Consider the following 26,179-nt stretch of genomic DNA (forward strand, 5'->3'; position numbering starts at 1 on the left):
TATGTGCATTAATTATCCAAATGTGCACGAATAATGAGGCAGAAAATCTTCTGTATGAGTTAATTTCCCAATGTTTTCTTTATATTTTTTTGTGCTTTTCCATGCTCCTTGCAACCCTTATAAAAGCATTTATTAAGTCATTTTCTTAGGGAGAATAATTCTTTTTCCATCGGCAGGGTTACATACATGTGAATCACTGTTTTCCCAGTGGCACCATTCATGGGTGAAGAATTGGTTGTTTTCCTAGTTCCTCGTGTGATAGCCGTAAAATGTTTTCTGAATACCCTTCTTCCAATTAGGGGACCATATTGCGGAATGGCTGCTCTCGTGTCCTATTCAAGTTCCTAGACTTCTTGTGGTGCCTCATGTTGACGCATTACTATCTGACCCAGCTTGCCATCATATATTGCAGGATGTTGACGCATTTAATCCCTTGGTTACGGATTGTGGAATTAACAAGCTGAAAACTTTGGATGATTTATGGATTTCAACACATAGATTGTATTAGCCAGCCAACACAAGCACTTAATGCATAACCGTTCCTATGAGGGGAGAGTGCAAAGAAGGTGGGATTAGGCCTTAATGATATTTCGTCTTAGATTCTTAGTCTACAGTGTTTCTCAGTCCAAAGAAGGTGGGATTAGGCCTTCCAAAAAGGACATTCTTTTTTGTTCTAAGCTTCACAAGAATTCAAGAACGCAGCTTATTGCCGATCCTTTTTGCTGTGGGCCTCATTATCATCTCTTTCAGTTTTATGTTCTTTCAAATTAGCTTGTTGATTTAGTCCAACAATTAAAATTCTATGGCAATGACAAGAAAAAATGTTGTGAGAGCAGAAGTAGTCGACAAATTTCTCGTAGCCAGATGAAATATTGGGTGTGTTGAGGCTTCCCGCGAAGTTTGAAATGTTCACACCATCATCATACTAACATTCTTTTGCTTCAGAGATCACCATCTCTCTTTTTATTAGGTGCATTTTGTGGTCTCACCAACCCGAGGTTGTACTGTCAGATTTGTTCCCTCGCGTGTGAGCTTGCGAGATGGTTGAACCTCATCGAAAGCACAACAGATGGCTATACAACAAAATTGTTTTATAGGCAATATGAGATTAATTTTACCCCCCGTTGGTTCTTTAAAAATGAAGAAAAATTAAGGCTTTGCAATCCGTTTCGAGGAGCAGCGCTGTGGGAAATAAATAAATTTTTCCATCTGGAAACGGGAGGCATGATGTCGGTGGTTGGTGTCCATATAAAATATAGTCACGTGACCTAACATGCGGAAGGGAGGAGAGTGCTCACATTAACGGTCAAATGCACGTGACCGGAAATGCTGGATGAGAGTCCTCACATGAACGGTCAAATCCACGTGACCGGAAATGCTGGATCCCGTCACTCTGATCGTAACCTTACCGCCAAGGAACTGAAAGTAAATCACGTTGTCGCTAGCCGACTCCAATCTCCATTAGAATCCAACGGTGAGCTCACCGCTCCAACGGCCGAATGGCGCCTCCGTCCTCTTCCATTTATCCTCCACCGCTCCCATTCGCGGGGGCCGCAGCCATTCCTCTTCTTTCTCCCTCGTTCCCTCCGAAGAGCTCTCGGATAGCGAGCGAGAGAGAGACAGAGAAAGGGGAGGAGGAGATGACCTCCCTCCCCAAACCCTAAGCCCGGGATGTCCCTCCCCAATCCCAATCCGCTGCTCCTTGGCCCTCCCAAGCCCATCGTCCCTCTTCTCTCTTCCCCCTCCTCCGCTGCCGGGCCGTGGTGGGACCCTCAGACGCCTCCCCCTCGCCGGACTGGTTCCGCCCCCGGGGACCGTAGGAGCCGGACGGGAGGGTCGCCTCCCGGGACACCGGGATCAGGGTGAACGCCAAGAAGGAGGGCAAGAATGGCAGCGGCAAGGAGAAGAAGTGGTGGTGGTGGTCCCGCGATCGGGAAAGCTACTTGACCGACGATTCCGATGCCCTTCCTCTTCCCATGACTTATCCCAACTCCTCCCCGGCCCCGCCTGAGGAGATCGATCGCCGTCTCCAGTGTGATCCCAATGTTCAGGTTCCTCTCTATGCTTTTAAACTCTTCTTGTTCTTCAAATGTTCTGTTTCGATTCGTTAAATGGTGGCTTTTGTTTCTGAAGGATTGTAAGGAAGTGGTATATGAGTGGACGGGCAAGTGCAGGAGTTGCCAGGGGACGGGGTTCGTTAGCTATTATAACAAAAAGGGCCGCGAGATTTTCTGCAAGTGCATTCCTTGTCTTGGAATTGGTAAGGACTACTTCCTTTTCTAGTTGGTACTGTTTGGTTTCATCTACTTGATGAAGTTGATACTGTTTATCATGTTTTATACGACAACGCCAGCTTTAGGAACTAGCATCTGTATTTTCGTTTCTTGGTTGATGAACTATATTTTTGTGCATATTGTTTTTGTTAATTTGAAAAGAAAGAAGAAATTGACAGATGTGGAAGTAATTCAGGAAGAAGGGACAATCAGCAGCCAAACATTCCTCTCTCTCTTTTAAAATAAGATCTCTTTCTATCTAGCATAGTAGCATCTCCACTTCTATATCTATGGGAAACAATACCAACGTATTAACGAAGAAATGTGAGCTTTTGAAGTAGGAAGAAAAAGGAAGAAAAATTACGGCATTGTTGAATTTCTGACCTTTTCTATGTCTTGTCATTTTAATGAACGAAAAAAAGAGGAAAAGAAACTTTTCTTGATAGCCCTTAAAATGTTCAACATGACTTTGTTGATCCGTGCTGTAAATTAGAATATCATCAAAATAAACTGCTACAAACTTCCTAATGAAGTATTTAAGAACCTGATTCTTGAATCTCATGAAAATCCTAGGTGCATCAGAAAGGCCAAATGGCATAACCAGCCATTCATTTATCCCTCTATTTTGACTGCTGTCTTTCACTCATCTCTTTCTCAAATTGTGATATGATTGTAGTTGCTTATCAAATCAATCTTAGAACAGACTTGGGAACTGATAGCATATAAACAATATCATCCAATCTTGGTATAAAAAATTTGCACTCAATAGTTATCTTATCTATACCCCGCTAGCCACACACATTCTTCAAGTTTCATCCTTTTTCGGTCTGAGCAATGCTAGTTTGGTGCATGGACAAACTCTCCTGCATGAAGCCTTTCTTAAGAAGTTCAAAAATCTGCTTTTGAAGTTCCTAATGTTCTTTTGGGCTCATTTGATGATGTTGAAGATTTGGAAGGACAACTTCTGGTACCAAGTTTTTATGGTGTTGTTTTTCTCTGGCCGAAGGAAATCCTATTGGATAATTCTTCAGGCATAACATCCTTGAATTCATTTATTAACTATCTTGCACATTCCCAAACTGCATGAAGCTTGATTTCCTCTTTCCCAACCGGTACTCATACAATTCTGCTCTTCTTACTCACCTTGACAAAATTGGTCAAGATTGATAGTGTAGATGACCCCACTTTCTCCCTAGTAAAAGTTTTATCTTTCATTGATTTCAAAACAAACTTCTTCCCCAAGACAAGAGTATATACATTCTTTACACCACCATGGATGGTTCTGCAGTCATACTGCCAAAGTTGGCTGAACAAAATATGGCAAGCATCCATTGGAACCACATCACACCATAACAATTCTTTAGAAAGGTACCAATTGAAAAATTAGCAAGGCATTTTGAAGACAAAGTGACCTGATTCCCATTGTTAAACCAAAGAAAGCAATAAAGTGGTGGGTGTTTGACTGTGTTATGCTTTCAATTTCTCCACCATCTCTTGGAAAACCAGATTTTCACTGCTTTGACCATCAATGATCAGATCACAGAGCTTTTCTCCAGCTGTGCAGTGAGACAGATGTTCTTGTGAAGCCATTTCTAGTTGGTAGTGCGATCATAGATCTTTGAACAAGTATTTCACCTACGGTGCCACCTTCAATTCCTTCTTCACTATCATTTCTAGTTGGTTGTGCAATCATAAATCTTTTCTTTGAACAAGTATTTCACCTACCATATCACCTTCAATTCATTATGATTTTCATCCTCTGAACTCATGAAATTTTGAATGCTCTGCTTCCTGCTCTTCTGCCAGATTAACTTGAATTTCAGAGTAACAAAAAGACAGAGAGCAAGAACCTGCATACTTTTTGAAGCTCAATTTATAAAATACTCTTTCACCCATGTCCTCTCATTTTTATTGTGATGCTGTACAATTTTGTCTACTTAAGAATAGTATCAATCAAGCCCCACACGTTTTCCTTTTTCTGTTCATCTTCTCCCTTGATCATTTTTGTCTTCTCCATCACCTCTACCCTGTTGGAGACCGTGAAACAGGTGAAACAAGAGGGAGAGGAGGGACAGGAAACATTATAGTAAAACATGAGTTGGCTTAATCCTTGCCAGTAGTTCCTATCTTTAAAGGATAGGCCTATTTCCATGTCTTCTAAGGTGTGATCCTACCATTGCATGAAGGCATCAATATGTGAAATGCACAATACCTGTTGGAAGTAATTTGTTCTTCAAGAGATAGAACACCATGCAAACCTCCTATCAAATGCCTATTATATGATTAAATGTTTTAATGAACCTTTAGGTCTTTGGATATGGAACCAGCTTAATGCATGGTGGACAGTTAGGGTCCTTTTATAGTCTAATACTATTCCGGGTTTTCTACATGGAGAGATGCTAAGATGGCTAGGATGCTTTTTGTCTCTTTTGGTTGAACCACTTCAGTAGAAAGCAAAAAAGTGTGATGTCTGAAGGGACAAGGACTTGGATAGGATCAAAAACTCACCTTTTTTTCCCCCAATCTTTCATTGGTAGCATGATCTATTTTGTTTCATTCGGCTGGATTGCATTAAATTTATGGTGGAATGGAACGGACAAAAAGCAGTTGGCCTTTTGACTGTAGATAATATTGTATGGATATGCATAAGACTCTTCTAATACTAAAATAATTCTTCAGTTTATATTTTAAAAATTGGAGTTGAACCTATAATTGTCACTTATCACTAGTATCCAGCTCATGCAGTCACATGCTCAGGTGCCCTTCTTTTGGGGGGGAGGGGGATGGCAGAAGTCTAATTTAAGAGCTGGACTCCCTTTGAGAGAGAGAGAGAGAGAGCGAGGACTTTGGGATGGACTTGAAAAAAGGGGAGAAGTTGAGTTAAAAGAAAAATATTAACGATGGAGTCAAAATAGTTCTGGACCCAATTGTGGAAGGAACTTAGGAGGGTGGTGATGCATCCCCAATTTTCTTATTATGTAATAGTATAGATTTATTAAAGCATCATGAATTTAATTATTGTTCTATATACATGTCATAATAGGAATAATGGGAATATCTTCAAATCAAGAATGTCATTATGAACTAACTGATCATTAAAAGTTGGCATTTACAACAAAGAAGCACTGTCAATTTTATATAGAAGAGGAAACACCTTAAAGAATATTATATTCCAGTATTTTCAATTCTAAGATATGAAAAGAATACAAGTATCGAACAAATTTATCTCTTAATCCTATCTCTTGCTATATATGTTTCCCCTTTTGTTAAATCAGATAGCCAGATACACCTGAGTTGGATTCTTTTGTTCATGTTTACATGTCACTGTGATCCACAATAATTGAGCTTGACGTAGTTGTTTATTTGGACTTCCATGAATGCTCCCACTGTTTCTGATCAGCAGCACAGATGCTGATACATATAAAGGGTGGAGTTGTGACAAAAGTAAAACTGTGTGAATTTCAGCTCTTTTGAGATTCCTTTAAAGATGGGTATGATTTACTGGGGACAAATTATTCCTTCTAAGTCTGCTGTAATCTTGTTTAAAAAAGACCCTTCTTCTGGTTAAATGTGCTATCTTTGGTTTTGTCTTATTGCCCATCTTTTCCTTAACAAAAGCTGTATATTTCTGAGTAGTCTGATCTCTCTGGTGTAGTTAGAAGGTGCAATAGCAGTTTCATGCATCTATTTTCTTATACATATATGGTGTTGGCCCACATATTTTTACTTTCTGGTTGTTACATCTAGACATCCAATATTTCCTTGTTTTGTTTAGTTTGTCTATATGTTATGCAAATAAAAGCATGCCTACAATTTTAATGCTTACTAGTAGTTTGGTGTATCAATTTCTTATATATTTCTGTTTACTAATTTAGGATATGTTCAGAAAATAACAGCTCGCAAGGACATTGATGTGATGGAGGATCTAGACAATGGAAAACCACCGTAATATGTTTTGATGCTTTCTTAGGCAGTTTTGATCTGTTGCCCTAGATGAGTAATTTTGATCCATGATCATTATGTTCATTTAGAAAAGGAGTGTGAAAATAAATTTTCTTTTTGCTCTAATCCTATTGATGAAGCCAGTTAAAATTATTCTGCCACTGTTTTAGTTTAACATGCCAGTATATTTGAAATTTTTGTACAATTTTACATGCTAATTCGATGGTCTAGATGATTACAGTTAACTTTGAAGATACATGTGTCTTGAATATCAATAACTTGTGCAATTTCTATCTTTCCTCAACATTGATTCCCAAACTGCGAACAGCATTCAAAATTCTTAGGCTTGTCTTTCATGTCCACAGACTCCAGCTTTTATCCCATCTTTTATCCCAGATTCTTGAGTTTGAATGAAACATGTTACACCTTTGGCTAGTCTTTGGAATAAGAATTCTAAAACTTTATGCGTCCATCAAGACTCTCTAGCCTGGTGCAAAGTCATGTGGTAAAATAACATTTTATAAATTTGAGCAGCAAAATTCTCAAAGCTGCTTCTCTGGTGCTTATTTGTATGTAGCCTCCTTTTGTCATCCAATATCACAAAGAAAGTCAAAATTGACAATTTTAAATTTTCAGCAAAATTTATCCAAGGTCTCCCTTTTGAAACCAGTGAAGTGGCTCTCTGTCAAAAGGCAGTCAAGTCCCTGATCTTATGCTCACATTCGAGCCCCATGTCAAGGTTGAGAAAATATCAAAGAAAGGTGAGAAAATTTCTGAGAAACATCTCAAATCGTTGCTGGAGGTATTCGGGAAAAAGAATGTTGCCTGTGAGGCAAAGCTGATGATTGAGATAGCTTACTTTAGCAGAGTTGGGTTCATAGATTGCAATGCGTTTGTGGAAGCGCACAAGAAGGCATAAAGACTGGTAATATAAAAAGTGCATTTTGGATGCTTGATCAAGATTGGGATGTAATCAGTGCTGAGGAAGTATGGAGTGTGTTGAATAAACTTGGGGATGATCGCACCTTGGAGCAGTGCAGGATAATGATACAGAACCTTGACAAGAATGGTGATGGATTGGTAGACGTGGATGATTTCACATTTTCATGGCCATAATGACTTGCACCATGGAGCTGGCTTGAGTAATTTGTGGAGTCATGGCATCGCCTAAGCCATATCGAACATTATAATACCTTTTTCAAGAAAAATAGATCATGGAAACATTCTGAACATTGTTATGGGTATGGGCATTATAACATTTTGGTGCTTTTTATTTTCCTTTAGAGAAAATAAAGTGATTGTTCGTTTGTTCATGACTTATTAATATTTTAAAGGATGACCTTTAAGCTCAAATCCACGTGATGGGGGTACATTAGCCCCAAGCCTTGATTTGTTCATGAGTTATATTAGTTTGATTGTTCTTTATGCAGGGGGATGAAAAGAAAAGATAACCTGGTTAAATTTAAATGACTTTTTGTTTGAAAAGCAAAGATGAAAAAAAAAAAGAAGGAAATTGATCTTCAAGAAGGCCTTCCTTGGCATTCTCATGTTCCATGGCTACATAATATGAATGTTGAGGATGCCCGGCTTTCCGAATAGAATCTCCTTGTAGATATAAAAACCTGCTGTCATCACTTGTTTGCATAATTATCATGCTTACTAGAGTCAAGGTTACTCCAAATAAAAGAATTAAAAGGAAGAAAGAATACTTGTGCCCAACTTGGTGTTTCTGGAGTTACATGATATGAAAAAATCTGAAGAAACTAGGTACTCACAGTGAAACCAACTTTTTTCTTGATAAAATGTCATCTGGGATTTGTTGTGATGTGTGTCAAATAGCAGCATTTTTTTATCAATTGTTAGATGGCAAGAGATACATGGCTAGTGATACCATAAAAGGAGGAGAAAATCTCCATGATTCATGATACCAGCTAATCTGAAAGTTTATGATGACTTTTTCTTGGTAAAGACTAAATTCTTTTGTATTGCTTTGCCAGCAGCTGTTAGGTTGGTTTGCACCACTCTTCTAAGGGCTTGCTCTTGAGAGATGTCAATGATTCAACCTCTGGTTGGAGTGTATGACAACTGTATTACTCAAAAACATTTTGTTTTTTTTTTTCCATTGCTTTGAGTTGCTTAGGTGTTTAATAAAAACTGACCTTTTACTCAATTCTGTCATAAGCTGTCTCTTAAGCATGTAATGCTGGAAATGTCATGCTCTCCAATCTATTTTAAGTCCACTTTCTCTGGACCGTGGATCCAGTGGGAACTTCAGAAGAGAATCACACCACTAGGTTTTGACAGCTCAATTGCTGGTGGTGGTGCGACATGCTGAGATTTGGCCCTTTACCGCACAGATCCTCTTCAGAGTTAGATTAAACAACTGTAGAACATTGCTCAACCAAGCATTATTTATGGAAGTGCCAAGGATATCGAGACATGATAAGTTTTAGTTAGTGATCAGCTGAATCCAGATTTGCACATAGGACAGGTCTTAGAAGAAAAAAAAATGTGGTGAAACTAAAATAGTGGGACTAAAAATCCAGTTAAAATTGTTCTCGCATATTGTGAAAGATCCATCCAATAATTATCTCTAATCGAATTATTTGAAGGCAGCTGATTGTCTCAAAAAGGTTCTTCTTTTACGCAACATGGTGGTAGTTTGCCACCACCAGGATTTAAACTCTGGATTTCCACCAAGAGAGAGAGCCTTAGAAGAGGGTTGCCAACTAGCTAATACAACATTTGTTGGCAAGAAGAAGGTTCACTTATCTTGTTCACACAAGAAAGGATGATAAGGATTGATATGAAAATTCCCTACTTTTCCAAAGAAGTGATTTAGGGGCTGATTTTGCCAACTAGCTAATACAACATTTGTTGGCAAGAAGAAGGTTCACTTATCTTGTTCACACAAGAAAGGATGATAAGGATTGATATGAAAATTCCCTACTTTTCCAAAGAAGTGATTTAGGGGCTGATTTTGATCAAACAGTATGGAAATTCCTTGTTTACTGAGAAGAGAGATGTTTAAGTTTCTCCATCATATGAGGATTTTCTCTTGCCATGTGACATGGGACGATTAGTGCGACTCAAGGTTCGTGGTGTGATACATAGGACAATAGTTCCATCAAGGAATTGCTACATGGATTTGAGGTGGGCTTGAGGAGCATGTTGTGTGATTGACAAGTGTTATAGCATTGTCCATGTTCCAGTTTTTGGAGATTATATACAAACTAACAATTGCAGCTTGACTGATGGACTAGGGTTTTATATCCAATGAAGTATGCATTTTTGCCTTCAAAGTATGGATCAAGATCATACACCATTGCATTATGTATTTGTATAAACAGCTTGGATTGTAATGGGGAAGAGGTTAATTGAGTTTACTGTGTTTAGCCTCTGAATCAAATTTCTATTTCTAGCAAATTGATACGTGTAATGCATGCCCAAATTTAGCATGGTCCTATTACAAATCCAATAGTTCAAGAGTACAATGACATGGAACATGACTACATATACTCTTGTGATAACACAATGGGAAACAGCCCAATGATTGCATCCCTCCATTTGGAGGAGGTTCAGGTTCGCCAACATTGGAGGTATGCTTCCTCAAGTGTATGATGTGGTTATTCTTTGATTATTTCTTCCAAACAATTTACGATTCCTTAAAATTATTCGTCAAAATGTTAAAAAATAAAAAAGAAAATGACAATGCTTGGATCACATAATTTTGTTCTCTCTGTCTCTCTCTCTCTGTCTCTCACACACACACACACACAACTTCGATGCTCTACTTTAGGTTTTTGGCATCACATTATTCTCTTTTAGATTGTTGTACACACACGCGCGCGCGCACACACACTACTCCGATGCTCTATATTAGGTTTTGGCATCACATTATTCTCTTTCAGATTGTTGTACAAGATGACACTCTCATATTCTGTCAAAAATCTTATAATACAGTCCTCTCTAGTAAATTAAGCCAATCAAAAATTAATGTGGGGCTAGGACAGTGAAAAGAAACCAAGCACTTATGCCATCAAGATTGCTAAGAATCTTTACTAATCTCTTTTTCTATATGTATTTTTCTCATTCCTTGGTCTGTTGAAGATTCTTGTGACTCAAATCATTATACCTTGTTGGTCAAGCTTTTTCTCAGTAGTTGCTTTAAAGCATCTCAATCTTCATATATGCCCGCACTTCCTGATATGATTTAAAATATCTTGGGCATCATGAGATTGGTATTGTCTAATTTGCATGTATTTCATATAATTAATGACATGTGAGAACTTAATTTGCATTAATTATAATTAATTTTATTTTGGTAGTCAGTTTCCAGAATTTTTCAAATTTTATGTGGGAATCCATGGGCCCAATTTTTTTTTCCTATATTCGATTATTGCTTTTTTTTTTTTAATGTATTATATCTTTTTCTTGATGGTGGGTTATAGTATCTTTTACCATTTTATGTGACTTGTACTGTGAATGGGAGTTTTGATTGAGTCAAAGAGGTCTAAATTTAGTGTCTCACAACACGTTGCAGCATAATCCATCAATTACCCAAATCATTATTTTTTGCTAGTTAAATAAACTTTGTCCAAGAACATTTCTTAGTGGGAAAGAATCCACTTTAATGTTGACAATGATGCAAATTGCCCTTTGTATTAATAACTTAGTCATTCGATTCTTGTGTGGAGGTGGTGGAGAAAACAGAATCTATAGTCGTTGTCATCAAACCCCTGCCTTTGACCCTTCAAAAAATTGTTTATGGATGTTAGTGAGATTTCAAAACAAATTGGTTTCTAATATATTCTACCACTTTTAATTTTGTGAATTTTGTAGATAAGTGGTGGTCTTTTATAGAATGAATTTCTCTCTTACAGCTGGAAATTTTTCTGTTGGAACTATCTTTTTGTAGAGGGACCTTTTTTCTGTCATTTAGGAGGGACATGTCTTTCTTAGGGCTCCAGAACATCTACAAAAGAAGAAAGAAAAGGAGATGCACCTCCAGTATTTTTGAGGTGCGGGGTTCCCAATTTCAAGCATACTTCACCTTGTTGATTCTCTGGAAAAGAAAATTGTTTATCTCTTAATCCTATGCTTGAGAAGCCACAATGATTTAGCAAACCTTCTTATTCAAGGGGATAAATTCTAGTAAAATCCAGAATAAATGCTCTTACAAAAATAAAAATATAAACCTTTTTTTATGAAAAACTAAAAGTAATAATCTTTTTACAAATTAATTTTACATTATTACTTTTGATAATTAATGCCTTTAAATCCTTGTTGTTCTCACAAGTCACAACAGTGAACCAATCTGTGTGTTTCTAAAGACGACACCCAAGATTGTTTGAGTATGTATCCACTATATTGATGTAATATCTCCTACATATCTGAAAAAAATTTGGAGGCCTCTTAATTAATATTTATATTTCATAAGTAGGAACTGATGAAAATCAACCTTTTCCTTAAAAAAATAAAAAAAGACGGGCAAAAAGTTGAAGAGAGTTGAGAGATTCAAAAGTGAGGTTGAATTAGTTTGCCATGACTGTTTTGAGAACACCAAAACAATATTGTAAATACAATTTAATAGTCTTGGATCTTGGAAGATGCAAGAGGTTGTTGTCCTTTTATGTCCGTCCCAACTCCGAAGTTTGTCGCATCCCATCTTCATTCCTTTCCAATTGTATGCAGGATAGCAAAGTATATCAGTCAAAGCTCCCAATAGGGTCATAGATCTTTAGAAGATTTGGAATTCCAAAGTGCTCAACAAGATCAATTTTGATAGCTATTTTTTGCTTAAAAAGTGCATAAATAAGGTCATCTAGCTAATGCCACTCAGCATGTTATTATTATAAATCCAATAGTTGAGGAGTTCTATCACATTTAAAAAAGGCTAGACATATTCTTGGGATAAGATGATACGAAAATGACTCCATATATTCTTGTGAAAATATTTGTTAACATAATTTTGTCCTCTTCTTCCACCGCCCTCCAACTCCTTGATGCTCTGCTTTTGGCTTTTGCATCACACCACTTTTTAAAATCCCCCTGGATGATGTAGTCCTCATATATTTTTTTTCTGATTGAAGAACCCTCTTATATTCTGCCAAAAGACTTGTAATAAACCTCTCTAGCAAATTGAGCTAACCAAAAATTCATTTTGTTGAGCTAGAATCGTGGAAAGACATAAAGCACTTGAGCAATCCAGATTGTGAATAATCTTTACTAGACTTTTTATCCATTTGTATTGTCATTCCTTTGTTGAAGATTCTTGAGAGTCAAATTATTGTAATCTTGTTGGTCAAGCATTTCCCCAGTGGTTGCTATGGAGCATCTCAATCTTCGTATAAGCCAGCACTTCCTCCTATGTTTTAAATTATCTTGAGAAACATGAGACATCACATTTGGTAGTGTAGGATTTTCATTCATTTCAAATGCTCAATGATGTACAAGAAATTAATTTGCAACCATTATATTTTTTTTATTTCCAAGTTTTAATGAAAAAGAAAAATCCGACTATTTTAAGTATATATTTAGTTAATTTCCAATGTTTCATTTAGGGTTCTTGGAAAAGATCACCAAAGGATGTTGCAAGAAAAATGAATATTATAGATTTGTAATCTAGGAATACCGAAAGAACATGCTAATTTAATTTGATCAGTTTATGATTCGTTTTATTATCCATGCCAAGGGGTTGTAATGTCTTATGATAGTCTTGTGAAGTTGTAATGGTCATTGGTACTGACAGGAATATTATGACATGTTTTTCTTATTAAATTATCAGTTTAGATTTGATCAGTATTGTTTTACAAATAGGGTCCATGCAAGACTCAATTAACTGCACCCGGGGAATATATAACCATAAGACTCGGCCATAACTATACAAAAAATGGAAAATTGTCATGCGTGTATTCTCCCAAGCATTGTTCCTCTCTCCGCCTACCTATCCGATTGCTGATTCTCCTCTTACAAATTATGGATGACTTGGAAATCAGGAAAAGAGTCTATATGACCCATGCCCTTGAACAGTGGTTGCGGGCTGGACCTTCTTGTCAAGATCCTTGCTTTCATGTTTTTTCTTTTCCATCGAATAAAGGGATGATAGTCATGTTGTCCCCAATTCTTCTCAAGAAATGTTGTCCCATTTTCCTATATTTCTCTACATGAAAGGGCTTGGACCTAAGCAATATTATTAATGGATTCTGGAATAAAATAGGACTTACAAGCATGTACTCAAGTCCCGATAAAACATTTGATAAAATACCGGGATAGGATACCATCTCGAGTATCAGGACAGAGCCATTCTGCTATCACTCCAATATTCTGACTGGCATGTCTTTCACCTCCTTTGTCCTAAGAGAAATAGAACCTTGCTTATAAGTCTCTTGGAAATCCTGATTCCGAGGAGCCAGATTTAGTATTCAAAATTTCCTATTCATAAAGCTAGTTATCAAGCTGATTGGTTCTTTTTTTTTTTTTAGTATGATTGACTCTGTGAGGCAGAATCTAAAGGAAGAAAATGATTCTCTTTAAAAAGAGTATCCGCGGGCAACTTCTGCTGCTCAACTATTATTGCTGAGTGACCTTCAACCCATATATCCGGAATTAAAAGCGGAAATCTGGCAACATGCATGCTATCCCAGCATGCTCAAAGCTCAAATTGGAGAATAGAGATACCCCAGAAAGGGAGAAACCTGGTTAATTTCATTTTCTATGAACTAGAAGATAGATAGGGCTCTCCCCCATTTATCTCTTAAAATAAGATCATTCATCGCGATTATACTCAACTGCTTTTTGGAGACTATGATAGAGATCTATATATGCAGCTTTTTGATTACTTACTGGGATCACTACATGTGCTGCATTTTAATTGTAACAAATGCTACTATTCTGGGTGAGTATTTGATTCGCACCGGAATCAGAATCAGAATTGATTAAAATAAAAATTAAAATTTTTATATTGCTTAAAGCATTTGATTTGTGATTGAAATTAGAATCAAAATCAGAATGGAGATTTGAATTCTCAAGGGAGAGTTGGGATTGGACTTTTGAGGTATTGAGCCATTTTCATTCTTTTTCAGAATCAAAATCGAAATAGAATTCTCACCAACCAAATAATTAAAAAAAAAGTTACATATTTTCATTCCCATTCGAAGCTCTAAATCCCCCCAACCAAACAACCTGAATCTTTCTTTTGCTTTTATCTAAGATAAAGCAGCCTCCCTTTGAAATCTTATATAATTAGCATTGAGAGTTTACACCTAATCCTGCATATTCTTACATAGTCTAATTTTCTCTATGTTATTCTCGATGATGTACTCTCTTGTCCTTCAATTTTTTTTCTAATAAATTCTGATGACTAATGTGGGCCTCACCTATTAGTCCTTCTAAAAAAAAATGTAAGAGATTTATCTCTTAAAAATATAAAAATATAATGAACAAATTAAGTGCCGCAACAACAACAATGGGGACATGGATGATTGCAATCACTAATTTTGATCTCTAGTTTGATGTGCCTATTGGGTATCCCTATCCTTAATTTATGCACAAAACGAGTGTCATTACTAATATTTTTTTTTTTCAAAAAAGAAGCAACAGATATAAACACAACACAAAAAGAGTCACAAAGAATAGGCATCTTCTGTTAACGTGGTTTGAATTTTTAAATATTTTTTATAGGCTCAAACTATGATTCGATCCGAAAAATTCATATTGCGATTTGAATGAAATTTTTTGAAAGATCTGTAGTGGTAGTGAAGGACATGAGTCAGTATAAATATTATATTTTTTATTAATCTCGATAATTTTTTTTTGTGAGAGGTTTGAGAAATCAGATTGCGACTAGGGTTTGGAGAGTTCTGAGTGATTGTATCTTTCTTTTCATCGTAGTGAAATTTTTCTCTCGTGTCTTGTCCGTGGACGTAGATTTTTCAGTCGAACTACGTAAATTCTGTGTCTATTTTTTCTTCTTTTCTTCATTCTGTATGATTGCATGAATCTGTGTATACTTTATTTTTGTGCTTGCAGCAATAGATGCCTTATCTAACGGTCCTTTTGTCGGTTCCGGGGATCCTTTGGTTCTAACAATATAGTAGTGTATGGATTGGACTGATACGAGAGAGACAAATTTTGAAATGGTGTTGCTCCAATCTAGCCATGTATAGGGAAACTGATGTCCTGGTCTCCATTCCTCGCCGCATTTCATCAATTGGTTCTCCACCTTTTTGCTCACGCAAACTTCAGTCTCGAGGCCTAAATAAATGGAGGAACATGCAATCCCCGACATGCTTCATCCATACTCTTATCAGGCATTTTCTTGTCGTTAGCTAAAGGTTCCGGATTACTATCGCATTAATTCCACCTTTCTAAAAGACTCGGAATACAACTTTCGGTGTTTGCCTTCGCATCTATCTTTTTATTCAAAAGATAACTCAAACTTCAGAGAAGCCAAAACATCTGATCTCAGGTTGATGACTTCTATATCAGAAAATAGGAATATATACTGAACAAAATTCACATAGTGAATATAGTTTTAGTAATTAATGACTTGGTTGAAGGAGTTACTGCTACATATTTAAGCTACTACCAGAATTCAAAAGAAATGCTACACTTGCATCGCAGTGGGTTTATCCTTTTCCTTCCCCTTTATCTGTTCCTTTTTTTTTGTTCTTTTGGCTCTTGTTGTGGTAGGCAGAGAGAATAACAAAACAATAAAAAAAAGGGAAATAACAAAAATGCACAATATTTACATGCTTCTGTTTGTGGATATCTATATTCGTGAGCGGAGACGATGCAAAACTTCACCCTACAAAATTAGAGATTATAAGGTATAACATTTCCTCTCAAACCCTAGCCCTCCTTTGCTTCGCTTGTTATACTATAATTAATTAATCCACTGGTTTCGCTTACAGTTCATTTCAGAAAAAAGATCCTTTTTCGGTTTTCTAGGACTCATAACCTCAAGACATGCTCAATGGCTAGCTCTTTACTTTCTCTTAGAGACAATGGACCAAATTCAATTTATTATCTGAATGGAAATACTAGACTTGTTCTAGATTTGAAAGCCTAGCATAAGGTCTCCACATGAACTGGAGCAAGGCATCAATGCCTTGGTAGCCTTCTAACCTAAGGCACCATAGGAAGGGGATAAGGTGGAGCCATGCTCAACAGGAAAGGAATCACCAATGGCAATGTGAGGCCTCCACCTCAATGCCACGTATCACTTGATTTGTTCTTATCTCAGTCAAGTGGAGTGGCAAGTGTCGATCGATCGCCTATTTAGCTCGTTACATATCAGTCTATAAATAGCAAACCCTCTTGCCAGTTAGATCCGCGGTGACCAAATTTCTAAACTCGTTGTGGTAGCTAGCTCTACTCTCCAACCACCATGGTCCTTTATGCCCTCCGAACTCCCAGTCATAGCAGTCCTATGACTGAACAAGACTTCAGGGTCTGGCTCCAAAAGGTCGACGTCAATGGAGATGGTCGCATCAGCAGGCAAGAGCTACAAGACGCACTCCGTGTCCTCGGAATGAACTGCACCAAATGGAAGGCATGGAGGGCAAAGAAGAATGCTGACCTCAACCATAACAATTACATTGATGGTGAACCGGAGATTAAGAAGCTGATTGACTACGCGGCGAAGCGCTGGGGTATCGTTGTCAGAAACTAAGGCACGATGGCATGATAACACTGAATCTACTATCCCTTTCGGTTTTAGGTTCTTAACCTCTATCTTGCAATAATAAGCCAAATGCTTGTATCTTGTATGTACTGCTTTCTTAAGGTTCGTTGAGCAAGCTTGTAATGGAATATATATCTTCCATGAAGCAGGTTTGAGGTTGTTGTGCTACCGTTTTCTGCTTTTAATCTTGTATATGAACTGAGGTTTCCTAGCTCATGTGGCTTCATTCATTTATTTATTCTTGGGTGGGTCAAGAGAAAGGGTCTGCATGCCTATCTTTCTGTGGATGGGTGAAAAGCATAAAGGTTGACATCGAGAGGATTCGTCCCAATCTCCCAAATGCTCGATATATATATATATATATATATATATATATATATATATATATAGAGAGAGAGAGAGAGAGAGAGAGAGAGAGCAATTTCTTGAGTCACACGCACATGACTCCATATGCATCTCTCGAATTTTTTATTTATTTATGATTAATTTAAAAAAAAAATTATCAAAATAATTTCGAGTTCAAATTATTTATGAAAATACCGTTCAGGAGAAAATTCTCTTTTGAAAGGACGACTTTCTTTGCCAACTCACCAACCTAACCACCAGCTGGAGGCTAGATAGACGAAAGAAATGAGTCGTCCTTTGATAAGATAGCTTTATAAGTCGCCTTTTGATAGGGCAACTCTCCCCTTTCTATAGGATGACTTTCCCCTTTTCTATCTCTTCTTTCCTGTGTTTTATTTACATTTCTTTATTTAATATCTTTATTTATTTTATTCTCCATTAACTTTAAAACATAAAGATAAATAAGCAAATATCTCCCTATTTGAAATCAATAAAAATATCAGAAAAATTAAAATTCTTAAGAATAAGAAGTCAATGCATTATAGGACTCTGTCCAATCTCTAAACAGCTTGTCTATAACAAGTTGTTTAGCTATCCACGTCTTTCTGTAAGATGCTTTGCACTGCCATGCATCACATACATAAGCTTGGTAGACTGATATGGATATGGATATCTCTACTCTAACTGATCCTCTAATGACATCGGCAATCATACGTGCATCAAGCTGTGGATGAGCTCGCATTACATCTGTATTCAAGCATGTGTATGGCCTTTTATATACCATAATCTTCTATCACCGCATATTGGTCCGAAGGAATGCACGGAGATGCCAACTACAAATATCAAACTGTTTATACACAATGCTCCATTTAACTCTATTTGACTCAATGACTTTGAAAGGATGATGGATGCGAATGATATATTGTTTCACGACACGTTGGACTTGTTCTTTCGACTCAAATACTATTCTTTTTTTTAACTCTTCATTCCTACTAAATAATGGATGTTCTAGTAAAGCTCCATGGGATGCGGCCTCATCATCGTCGGATACATCAATTAGCCTAAATTCAGGAACAAGGGGTGCCTCATGTGGTGGGACATCCTCTCCTGCACTAGATTCTCCACTATCATTACCATCAGACTCTGCATCATTATTATCCTCATCTTCATCATCAGTAGGATTAGGATCATAACTAACAACGGCTTCATTTTCAAATAAAGTTATCTCAGCCATTACAGTTCCCAATCCTCCTAGTCTGGTACGTGTTGTATGTGGCTGATTAAGTGATATAGGATCAGATTTGTGCTTCACGTGCTCCACGATAGCTGCCACATAACTAGGATTGGCATCCTATCATTACATACGATGGTGTTATATGAATATTGATATGCAGACTCTATACCTACCATGTATTGAGGACTACTAGTCACGGATACTGTTGGTCCACCAATGGTACATATAGGGGTGCCTTCGTACTGAATTCAATTTTATCGGCTATTGGAGCTGTATCAGATAGAGAACCATCCATCTCCGATTGTACAAGTGGGGCAGATACAATCTGAGATACACTAACATGCTGTTCATCACCACTCTGTTTATCATCACCTGAAACTCTTACTACTGCTGGCTTAATAAAAATTTCAACAGCTTGAAAAATCTTCTCTAATGGGATGCTCAAGATGATGTTAGTATTCTGATCATCTTCAATAGGTACAGTCAAATACTGTCTAACGGTATGCATAAAAAATCTACATAATAAAAAAACTCCACAGTGATTGGGGTTCCATCCGGTGACAAATAGCAGACTCGCACAAGTTCTAGATATATTGCATTTCGGTCCACCGTCGTCATCCGGATCCTTCCACCATCATAATATGCACTGCTAGCATTATGACTGATCCTCCCATCCCAATGGAAGATAATAGTGACAAGATTTGGATCTATTTTATTAGAAATTTTGTTGAAAATTATTGTGAGAAGTAACTGTATGAACATATAAACAGATGTTCACTAAACATCTAGAAAGAAGTACTTAATATTTCAAATGACTTTAATAAATGCATCCTATCACTGTCTACTAGGTGAACTTAGGTCCTATCTCATTCAGAAATTGTATTAATTCTATAGATAATTATGATAATCAACCGATACGCAATATGGTTCGAAAAAATTTTTAACAGTATTCCCCTTAGTTCTTCCTACACGACTGAAAATGTGTGAGGAGAACTAAAGAAAAATACTGTCCAAAATTTTTTTCGACTCCTATTATGCATCGGTTGATTATCATAATTATCTATAGAATTAATTGTAATTCTCAAATTGTCCAAATTGGATAATCAATTGACTAATGTATATAATTCTTCCATCCGTATAAAAAAAAATATTTGTATGGATATTTTAGAATATGTACATTAATCAAAAGATGGGGCTATGGTTTCATGTAATGCAAAATTTAAAAAAAAATATAAACTTAATGGTTGGGCCATGGATTTTGGGCCCAACATCCAACCATTGTAAAAATAAATTTATAATTCAAATAAAATAATAAATCATAAAAATAAAAAAAATAAAAAAATTACCCTTGAGGAATGCCGACGGCAATACAGAAAGGTACGTCGGAGAGGAGGAGGAGATCGGGGTTCTCGCACCGAGAGGAGGGAGGGCCGTCAGAGAGGAGGAGGGGGATGGCCGCAGGGGACTGAGGTGGGGCATTTGCGCCGGAGACCGAGAGGAGCAGTGGGGTTCGTGCGAGGAGGAGGGGGACCGAGAGGGAGAGATCGCGCGGGGAGGAGGGGGCACTGAGCGGTGGAGATCGCGCCAGAAGGAGGGGGGATCGAGAGGGAGAGATCGCACAGAGAGGAGGGGACCGAGAGGGAGAGATCGTGTGGGGAGGAGGGGGGACCGACTGGTTTGTCGCGGGGAAGAGGGGGGCCAACTGTGGTTTTTATTTTTTATTTTGGATAATTCTCTTACGAGTTGGCAGTTGGAACAGTGATTTTTACAGTCGCCGTGTGGAAGGATGACTGATATAGTCGCCCTTCTATAAGACGACTATAAAAGTCGCCCTCTCAAACATCGATATTATAGACTGATTCACCACCCCACACCCTCCCACATGGCATGGAGGGGGGGTCCAGAAGGCATCTAAAGATAGGGTGACTTTTTTGTGGGCAGTAGTTTAGTAAATATTTTTTAAGAAATATTATTTTAATAAATAATTTTAAAAATAATAGTAAATAGGTAAAAAATCTGCATCTCTCTCTACGTACGTGCATGCATGCATAGAGAGAAGAGGGAGGGTTTGTCATATGATAATGGAAGGACTGTTATGGTCAATTGGCCAAGACTAAGTTATTGTTTTTGTTAATTACAATAAATTATATGATGAATCAAACCAGTCCCAATTTTTTTTTGACTATAAAATATTATTAAGAAAAATCTTAAGATCTTATGCAATATTTGAAAATTAACATGATAAAGATGAAAAATAAAAATAATAATGTAGAATAAGCTTTCATACGGTTCATCCAAAGCTAGGCTATATCCACAGTCTTGATAGGCTAGAAAAGATCCACTAAAAAATAAACAGACAAATCCTAATGCAATATTTAAACTATTACAAAGCAGATATCGCTTCTTAATTTGAAACATATGTATACTCTTCTTTTGGTAAATATTGTACGTAATAGGAGAAGGGATTATGGATAAAGAATATCCATTTTTATGAAAGATAATTTTGAGAAGAAAACCAAACTGTTCCAACACAATCTTCCATCACCACAGCCTCTTCTCCAATTTCTCAACAAAATCCCTTTCTTTCACTTCCTCTGAGGCTCATAATTATAAGGCTCTTTTCTACATTATCCTACTTATAAAAGATTTTTTATCTACTAGATCTTAATGGTAATTGTATGTCACTCAAAAATACTCCTGCCTTGTAAATTTTACCAAAATATGGATCTACAACTCTTAATTAGATCTGTTTAAATTTTATGACATCAGCTGTCATATGTACTAAAATTAGAGAAGGTATCTAATATAAGAAGAGTATTTGATGGCATCATCTATATATATATATATATATGAGGGGATTAGTACCATTGCAAGGTTAAATCTTTTAATATTACAACTAAAAATTTATTACTAATTTATATTAGGTAATAGAAGTCATTGAAGAAAAATTTAAATTGCTCTATTCGTTTGTGGCAAGTTGACTTCCAATTATACGTAGATCCGTTCTACAAGATAATAACAACATTCTTAATGAATATGGTGGGGTGTCCAAGATAGGGGATCTCTTCACTATAAAAAAACAGTCTTTTTGAGACCAAATTATTTACGATGAAAATATTTTTATCGTCAATAAAATTATTTATGATAAAAAAAAATATTTATTGTAAATAATTTACTATTTACGATGAAAAATATTTTTTATCGTAAATAGTGAGATATCAGCAATGAAAATTTTTTTATCTTAAATATAAATTATTTACGATGCATATTTTTGTAGTAAATAATATGTCATTTATTTTAATTTTAAATTTTAAAATTTTAAAATATTTTTATCATAAATAATTTAAGTATTTATGATGGAAAAATTTCTTTCATCGCCAATAAGTTTATTTGCAACACAAATATTATCGTCGTCAATATTTAAAAAATGAGAAATTTAAAAAATTCAAAAAATTATTGATTATTTATGATAAAATTTTTTCATCATAAATAATTAAATTTCATCATAAATACTTAATTATTTATGATAAAAATATTTTTATTATCAATATTTAAAAAAATTAAAAATTAAAAAAATTAAAAAATTACTTATTATTTGTGATGAAAATTTTTTATCGTAAATAATCAAGTATTTTGATCAAAAAAATTTTATCGTCAATACCAAATTATCTATTATAAAAATATTTTCATTATCAATATTTAAAAAAATTAAAAATTTTAAAAAAAATTAAAAGTTGTTTATTATTTATGATAAAATTTTTTTATTGTAAATAATTAAGTGTTTACAATGAAAAAAATTTACATCATAAATACATAATTATTTATGATAAAAATATTTTTATCGTCAATATTTAAAAAATTAAAAATTTTAAAAAAAATATAAAATTTAAATTTTTAATTTTGTGTAAGGCAACTGCATCTATTTTTTATAGCAGCTGTATATATTTTTTATTCTTTTACATAGTAAAAAAGTAAATGTGAGTTATGATTCAGACCAAATTTTTGGTATGAAAAAATCATATGAAAGTGGGTGATATTCGCAGAATAGAATGAATAGATCTTTTTGAATGAAATGAGCTATATATTTATTTGCAATATAAAATTTATCTGTTCATCACTGTCACTATTATTAGTGATATTAATGAATCTTTCGATGGAATATCTGCCTTAAGCTGTATGAAAGGAGCCTTCTTTTATGCAGAAACTATATAGTTAAGCAGTGCATTCTAGTATAGCTTCTATGATCTTGAAAGGTACCATATTTTCTGCATCGATCGATGCGCAAATATATCTCTGTAGGAGTTTCAATCATGAGAAGATAAATAATACGCTCATTTATCTTCTTAGTAATGCAAAGTATAAATATGAACTTGTATTTTATAACACAACTTATACTACCCCCAGGTCTGCTTTGATTCTGATTAATTGCTCTTTGATGCTCACACAATTTCTCTTAAATTTCTCAAACTCGATCCTCAGATGCAATATACGAGCTTCTAGACCTCTAACTTTCTATCCCTATCATATTCTCCAAATTCTAATCTTGATAGATTTCTTTCACAATCTCAGAATCACCGTGATATTCTCGTACTTCGACTTCTGAAATAAGAACTCCAAAAAAGAAATGAGCTCCTTGGAGATCGAAGACCTCAAAGCTATTGATCTCCCATAGTGTCCATTCCATTGCGGAAGCCGAAGAACTATTCTTATAATATATATTAGCGACGTAAATTAAATTTTTTATTGTAATTACATTTTTTATGTAATTTTTTTAGAGAAAAAAATTTTTTTTAGAGAAAAATCATAAATTAACTATTTATATAAAAAATTTTTGATTAATAAAAAATTAATTTTTTTAATAAAATTATTTTAATTTTTTTTTAGACTAAACATTTTTTAGATTAAAGAAAATTAATTTTATTTTTTATCATGAATATTTTTTTAATGTCATTTTTTTGTTAAATTTTTTTGATGAAAAATTTTTTTGATGGAAAAAATTTAAAATTAATTTTTTGTGAAATTATTATTGAGAAAATTTTTTAAACTAAAAAAATTTGGAATTTTTTTTTAAAATTATTAACGATGTAAACTAAATTTTCATCACAAATAGTCTTTAATTTTTTTAAAAAAATTTTTTTAGAATAATTTATTTGTGATGTAAATTTATTTTTCATCGGCAACCATATTTTAAAAATATTAATTTAATCAATTTTTATGAAGAAAAAAATTGTTAATGAATTTTTTTTTATTAGCAATGAAAAGGATTTTCTTTGACAAAACCATTTTAAAAATAAATTTTTTTTATTTTTTTGAAGAGAATTATTAGGGGGAAAAAAATTTTTTTAGATGATATTTATTAGCGACGAAAACTATATTTTTATTGTTAATACCCTTATTAACAATGAATATTTTTATTTCTGTTGTCAATAATTTATTTCATGAATTTTTGGATGAAATTTTTTTAGAAGAAAAATTTTTTTAGTGAAGAATTTTTGACAGGCCTTATTGACGATGAAAATTATTTTTTCATCGTAAATAAGCATATTAGCGATGAAAATTTTTGTCGCTAATAGTTGTTCGTTTATTACAGGTCAAGTCGACGTCGTGTCCCTTCGCGTGAAACCCTCTCCCTCTCCGAGCTCTCCCCCCTCCCTCTCTGAGCTTCCACCGATCGGCTCCACCGTTGCTTTCACTGGCCATCACGGATGACTCTTCTTCCCCCTCACGTACGATCTTCCACCGTCCGACCACTAGTCTTTTTTTTTTGGTTGATTGGGCCATCGATGAGCGACGTCCGGCACCCCCACCGGCATGTGCCGGTGGCTGCCATAGCATGGAGCCACCGGTGGGGGGGAGGGGGCGCGGAGGGGGTCCGGTTGTGGGGAAGGGAGGGCCATGGGGTGTGAAGGAGCGACGTCGATGGGGGTGGGGTGGAGTCGTGGGGTTTGTCGGGGCGGGGAGGAGCATCCGGCGATGATGGGTGCAGGCGCAGGAGCCGAGGGTTGGGGGGACGGTGGTGGGAGTTGGGGGGATGGCGACGTCTTGAAGGAGGACCAGGTGCCATGGGGTTGGGGGGACGATGGCACGGACGGTAGAGTGCTCGGAGGGCAGAGAGGGTTGTAGGAGGCTGGGGGGCCAGAGGGTGGAGGGGGTTTCATGGGGTGGGGGTGGGCAGCCGGGGACGACACAAGGGCTGGGGGGGTCGGAGGGTGGAGGGGGTGGCACGACGGGTGGGGCGAGGCTGTGGGTGGTGCGCTGGAGGGGGTTGGGTGTGGGTCAGCCGTCGATGGAGGAAGGTCGGCCGGGGCAGGGAGGAAGGGAAGGGAGAAACGAGGGAGGAAAAAAAATAATAAATTATTAATCAAATATTTTATTATTTGATTAATAATAAAATATTTTTTTATTATAATTTAATACATATTTTTTTACTTATTATAATTTAATATATATTTTTTATAATTTAATGCATATAAAATATTGGGATTATGATTTAATGTTTTAACTAGGATTAGCCGAATCCTTCAGTAAATTTTTAATGCATATGAACTGTCTGATCTGGGATCCGGATCAAGATCTGATTCGGATCCATATCACGATCTAAATTGGATCGAAGTCGGGATCTGGGTCGAGATCCCAATCTGACTTGGGATCTAGATCGGGATCTGATCAGGATCCGAGTTGGGATCCGAGTCGCGGAAGATTGGAGAGGGCAGCAGTGCCGCAGCGAAGGCGCCGGCGCCACGAGAGCAGAGGTCGCTGGAGACGAGTCCAGGCTGCGTGGGGTGGGTGACGGCGGCAATGCCGTAGGAGCGGGAGTTATAGGGGTCGTGTTCGGACGGCGTGGGATGGGTGATGGCAGCGGCGCCGCGGGAGCGAGGGTCGCGGGGGTCGAGTCCAAGCGACGCAGGGTGGGTGACGGCACCGGTGCCATGGGAGCGAGGGTCGTGGGGGCCGAATGCAGGTGGCGGGGGGTGGGTGATGGCGATGGCACCGCAGTGGGTGGGTCAGGCTGTGGGTGGATGATGTTTAGGAAAAAAATAATTTTTAGAAAAAATGAGGGAGATGGGGAAGATGGAGCGAAGGATATTCGATGCAGGATTGGATTTCGTGTTATTATTTTATATTAATATTATTTTACATACTCAACTACTTATAGTTTATTTTATATTTATTACATAAATTTTTTAGTGTTATTACTGAAATTTATAATTTTTTTATTATTCCACTAGTACAATGCACATTACTTTTGCTTATTATAATTTAATTATTTTGTGTACTATTTTATATGCTTTTGCTTATTATAATTAAATATAAAAAATATTTTTATTTTAAAAAAAAATTTACTAAAATTTTTGATAAAAAAGATTTTAATACAGAGTTACTCTTTTTTGATAAATTAAAAATTCATCTCTGAATGTATGTTCAGAGATGGTAGTTAAATTGCATTGAGCCGTAGATTTCTATTCAAGAATCGATCTTGATCGAGATCGACTCTTGGATGTTCGAGATCGACTCTTGGATGTCTCATATTTAGATTTTTTGAAAAAATAATAATCTTATTATTGTTAATAATTAATATTTTATTTCATTATATGGTAGTCAGCAGTTATCTGTTCACTGTTCTCTGGATATATAGTGGATAGGATACGCAGGCACCATATTTATGTCATATACTCGGAGAACCATGAGGAGATGCTG

General features: G+C 36.2%; 1 protein-coding gene across 2 annotated transcripts; it reads left to right on the plus strand.

The window, feature by feature from the left end:
- The first annotated feature begins 1,555 nt into the window (after positions 1-1,555).
- LOC105058251 (protein disulfide-isomerase SCO2-like) lies at positions 1,556-17,113 on the plus strand. 2 transcript variants are annotated; one of them, XM_073249011.1, is made up of 3 exons: positions 1,556-2,051; positions 2,134-2,260; positions 8,216-17,113. In XM_073249011.1, the coding sequence occupies exons 1-3, from the start codon at positions 1,977-1,979 to the stop codon at positions 8,257-8,259; spliced, it is 246 nt and encodes an 81-aa protein (XP_073105112.1). In that variant the 5' UTR covers positions 1,556-1,976; the 3' UTR covers positions 8,260-17,113. The 2 variants fall into 2 exon arrangements, with proteins under 2 accessions (XP_073105112.1, XP_073105111.1); XM_073249010.1 differs by lacking the exon at positions 8,216-17,113 and adding an exon at positions 6,149-6,371.
- The last annotated feature ends 9,066 nt before the right edge of the window (positions 17,114-26,179 follow it).

This window comes from Elaeis guineensis, chromosome 15 (assembly GCF_000442705.2).
Source record: "Elaeis guineensis isolate ETL-2024a chromosome 15, EG11, whole genome shotgun sequence".
Lineage (NCBI taxonomy): Eukaryota > Viridiplantae > Streptophyta > Magnoliopsida > Arecales > Arecaceae > Elaeis > Elaeis guineensis.

Bases quoted from the DNA above. Each gene is read 5' to 3' on its own strand.
- LOC105058251 (XM_073249010.1), top strand. From the start codon at position 1,977: ATGACTTATCCCAACTCCTCCCCGGCCCCGCCTGAGGAGATCGATCGC. The intron at 2,052-2,133 runs GTTCCTCTCTAT...TTGTTTCTGAAG, and splicing joins AGTGTGATCCCAATGTTCAG to GATTGTAAGGAAGTGGTATA. The intron at 2,261-6,148 runs GTAAGGACTACT...TTACTAATTTAG, and splicing joins CATTCCTTGTCTTGGAATTG to GATATGTTCAGAAAATAACA.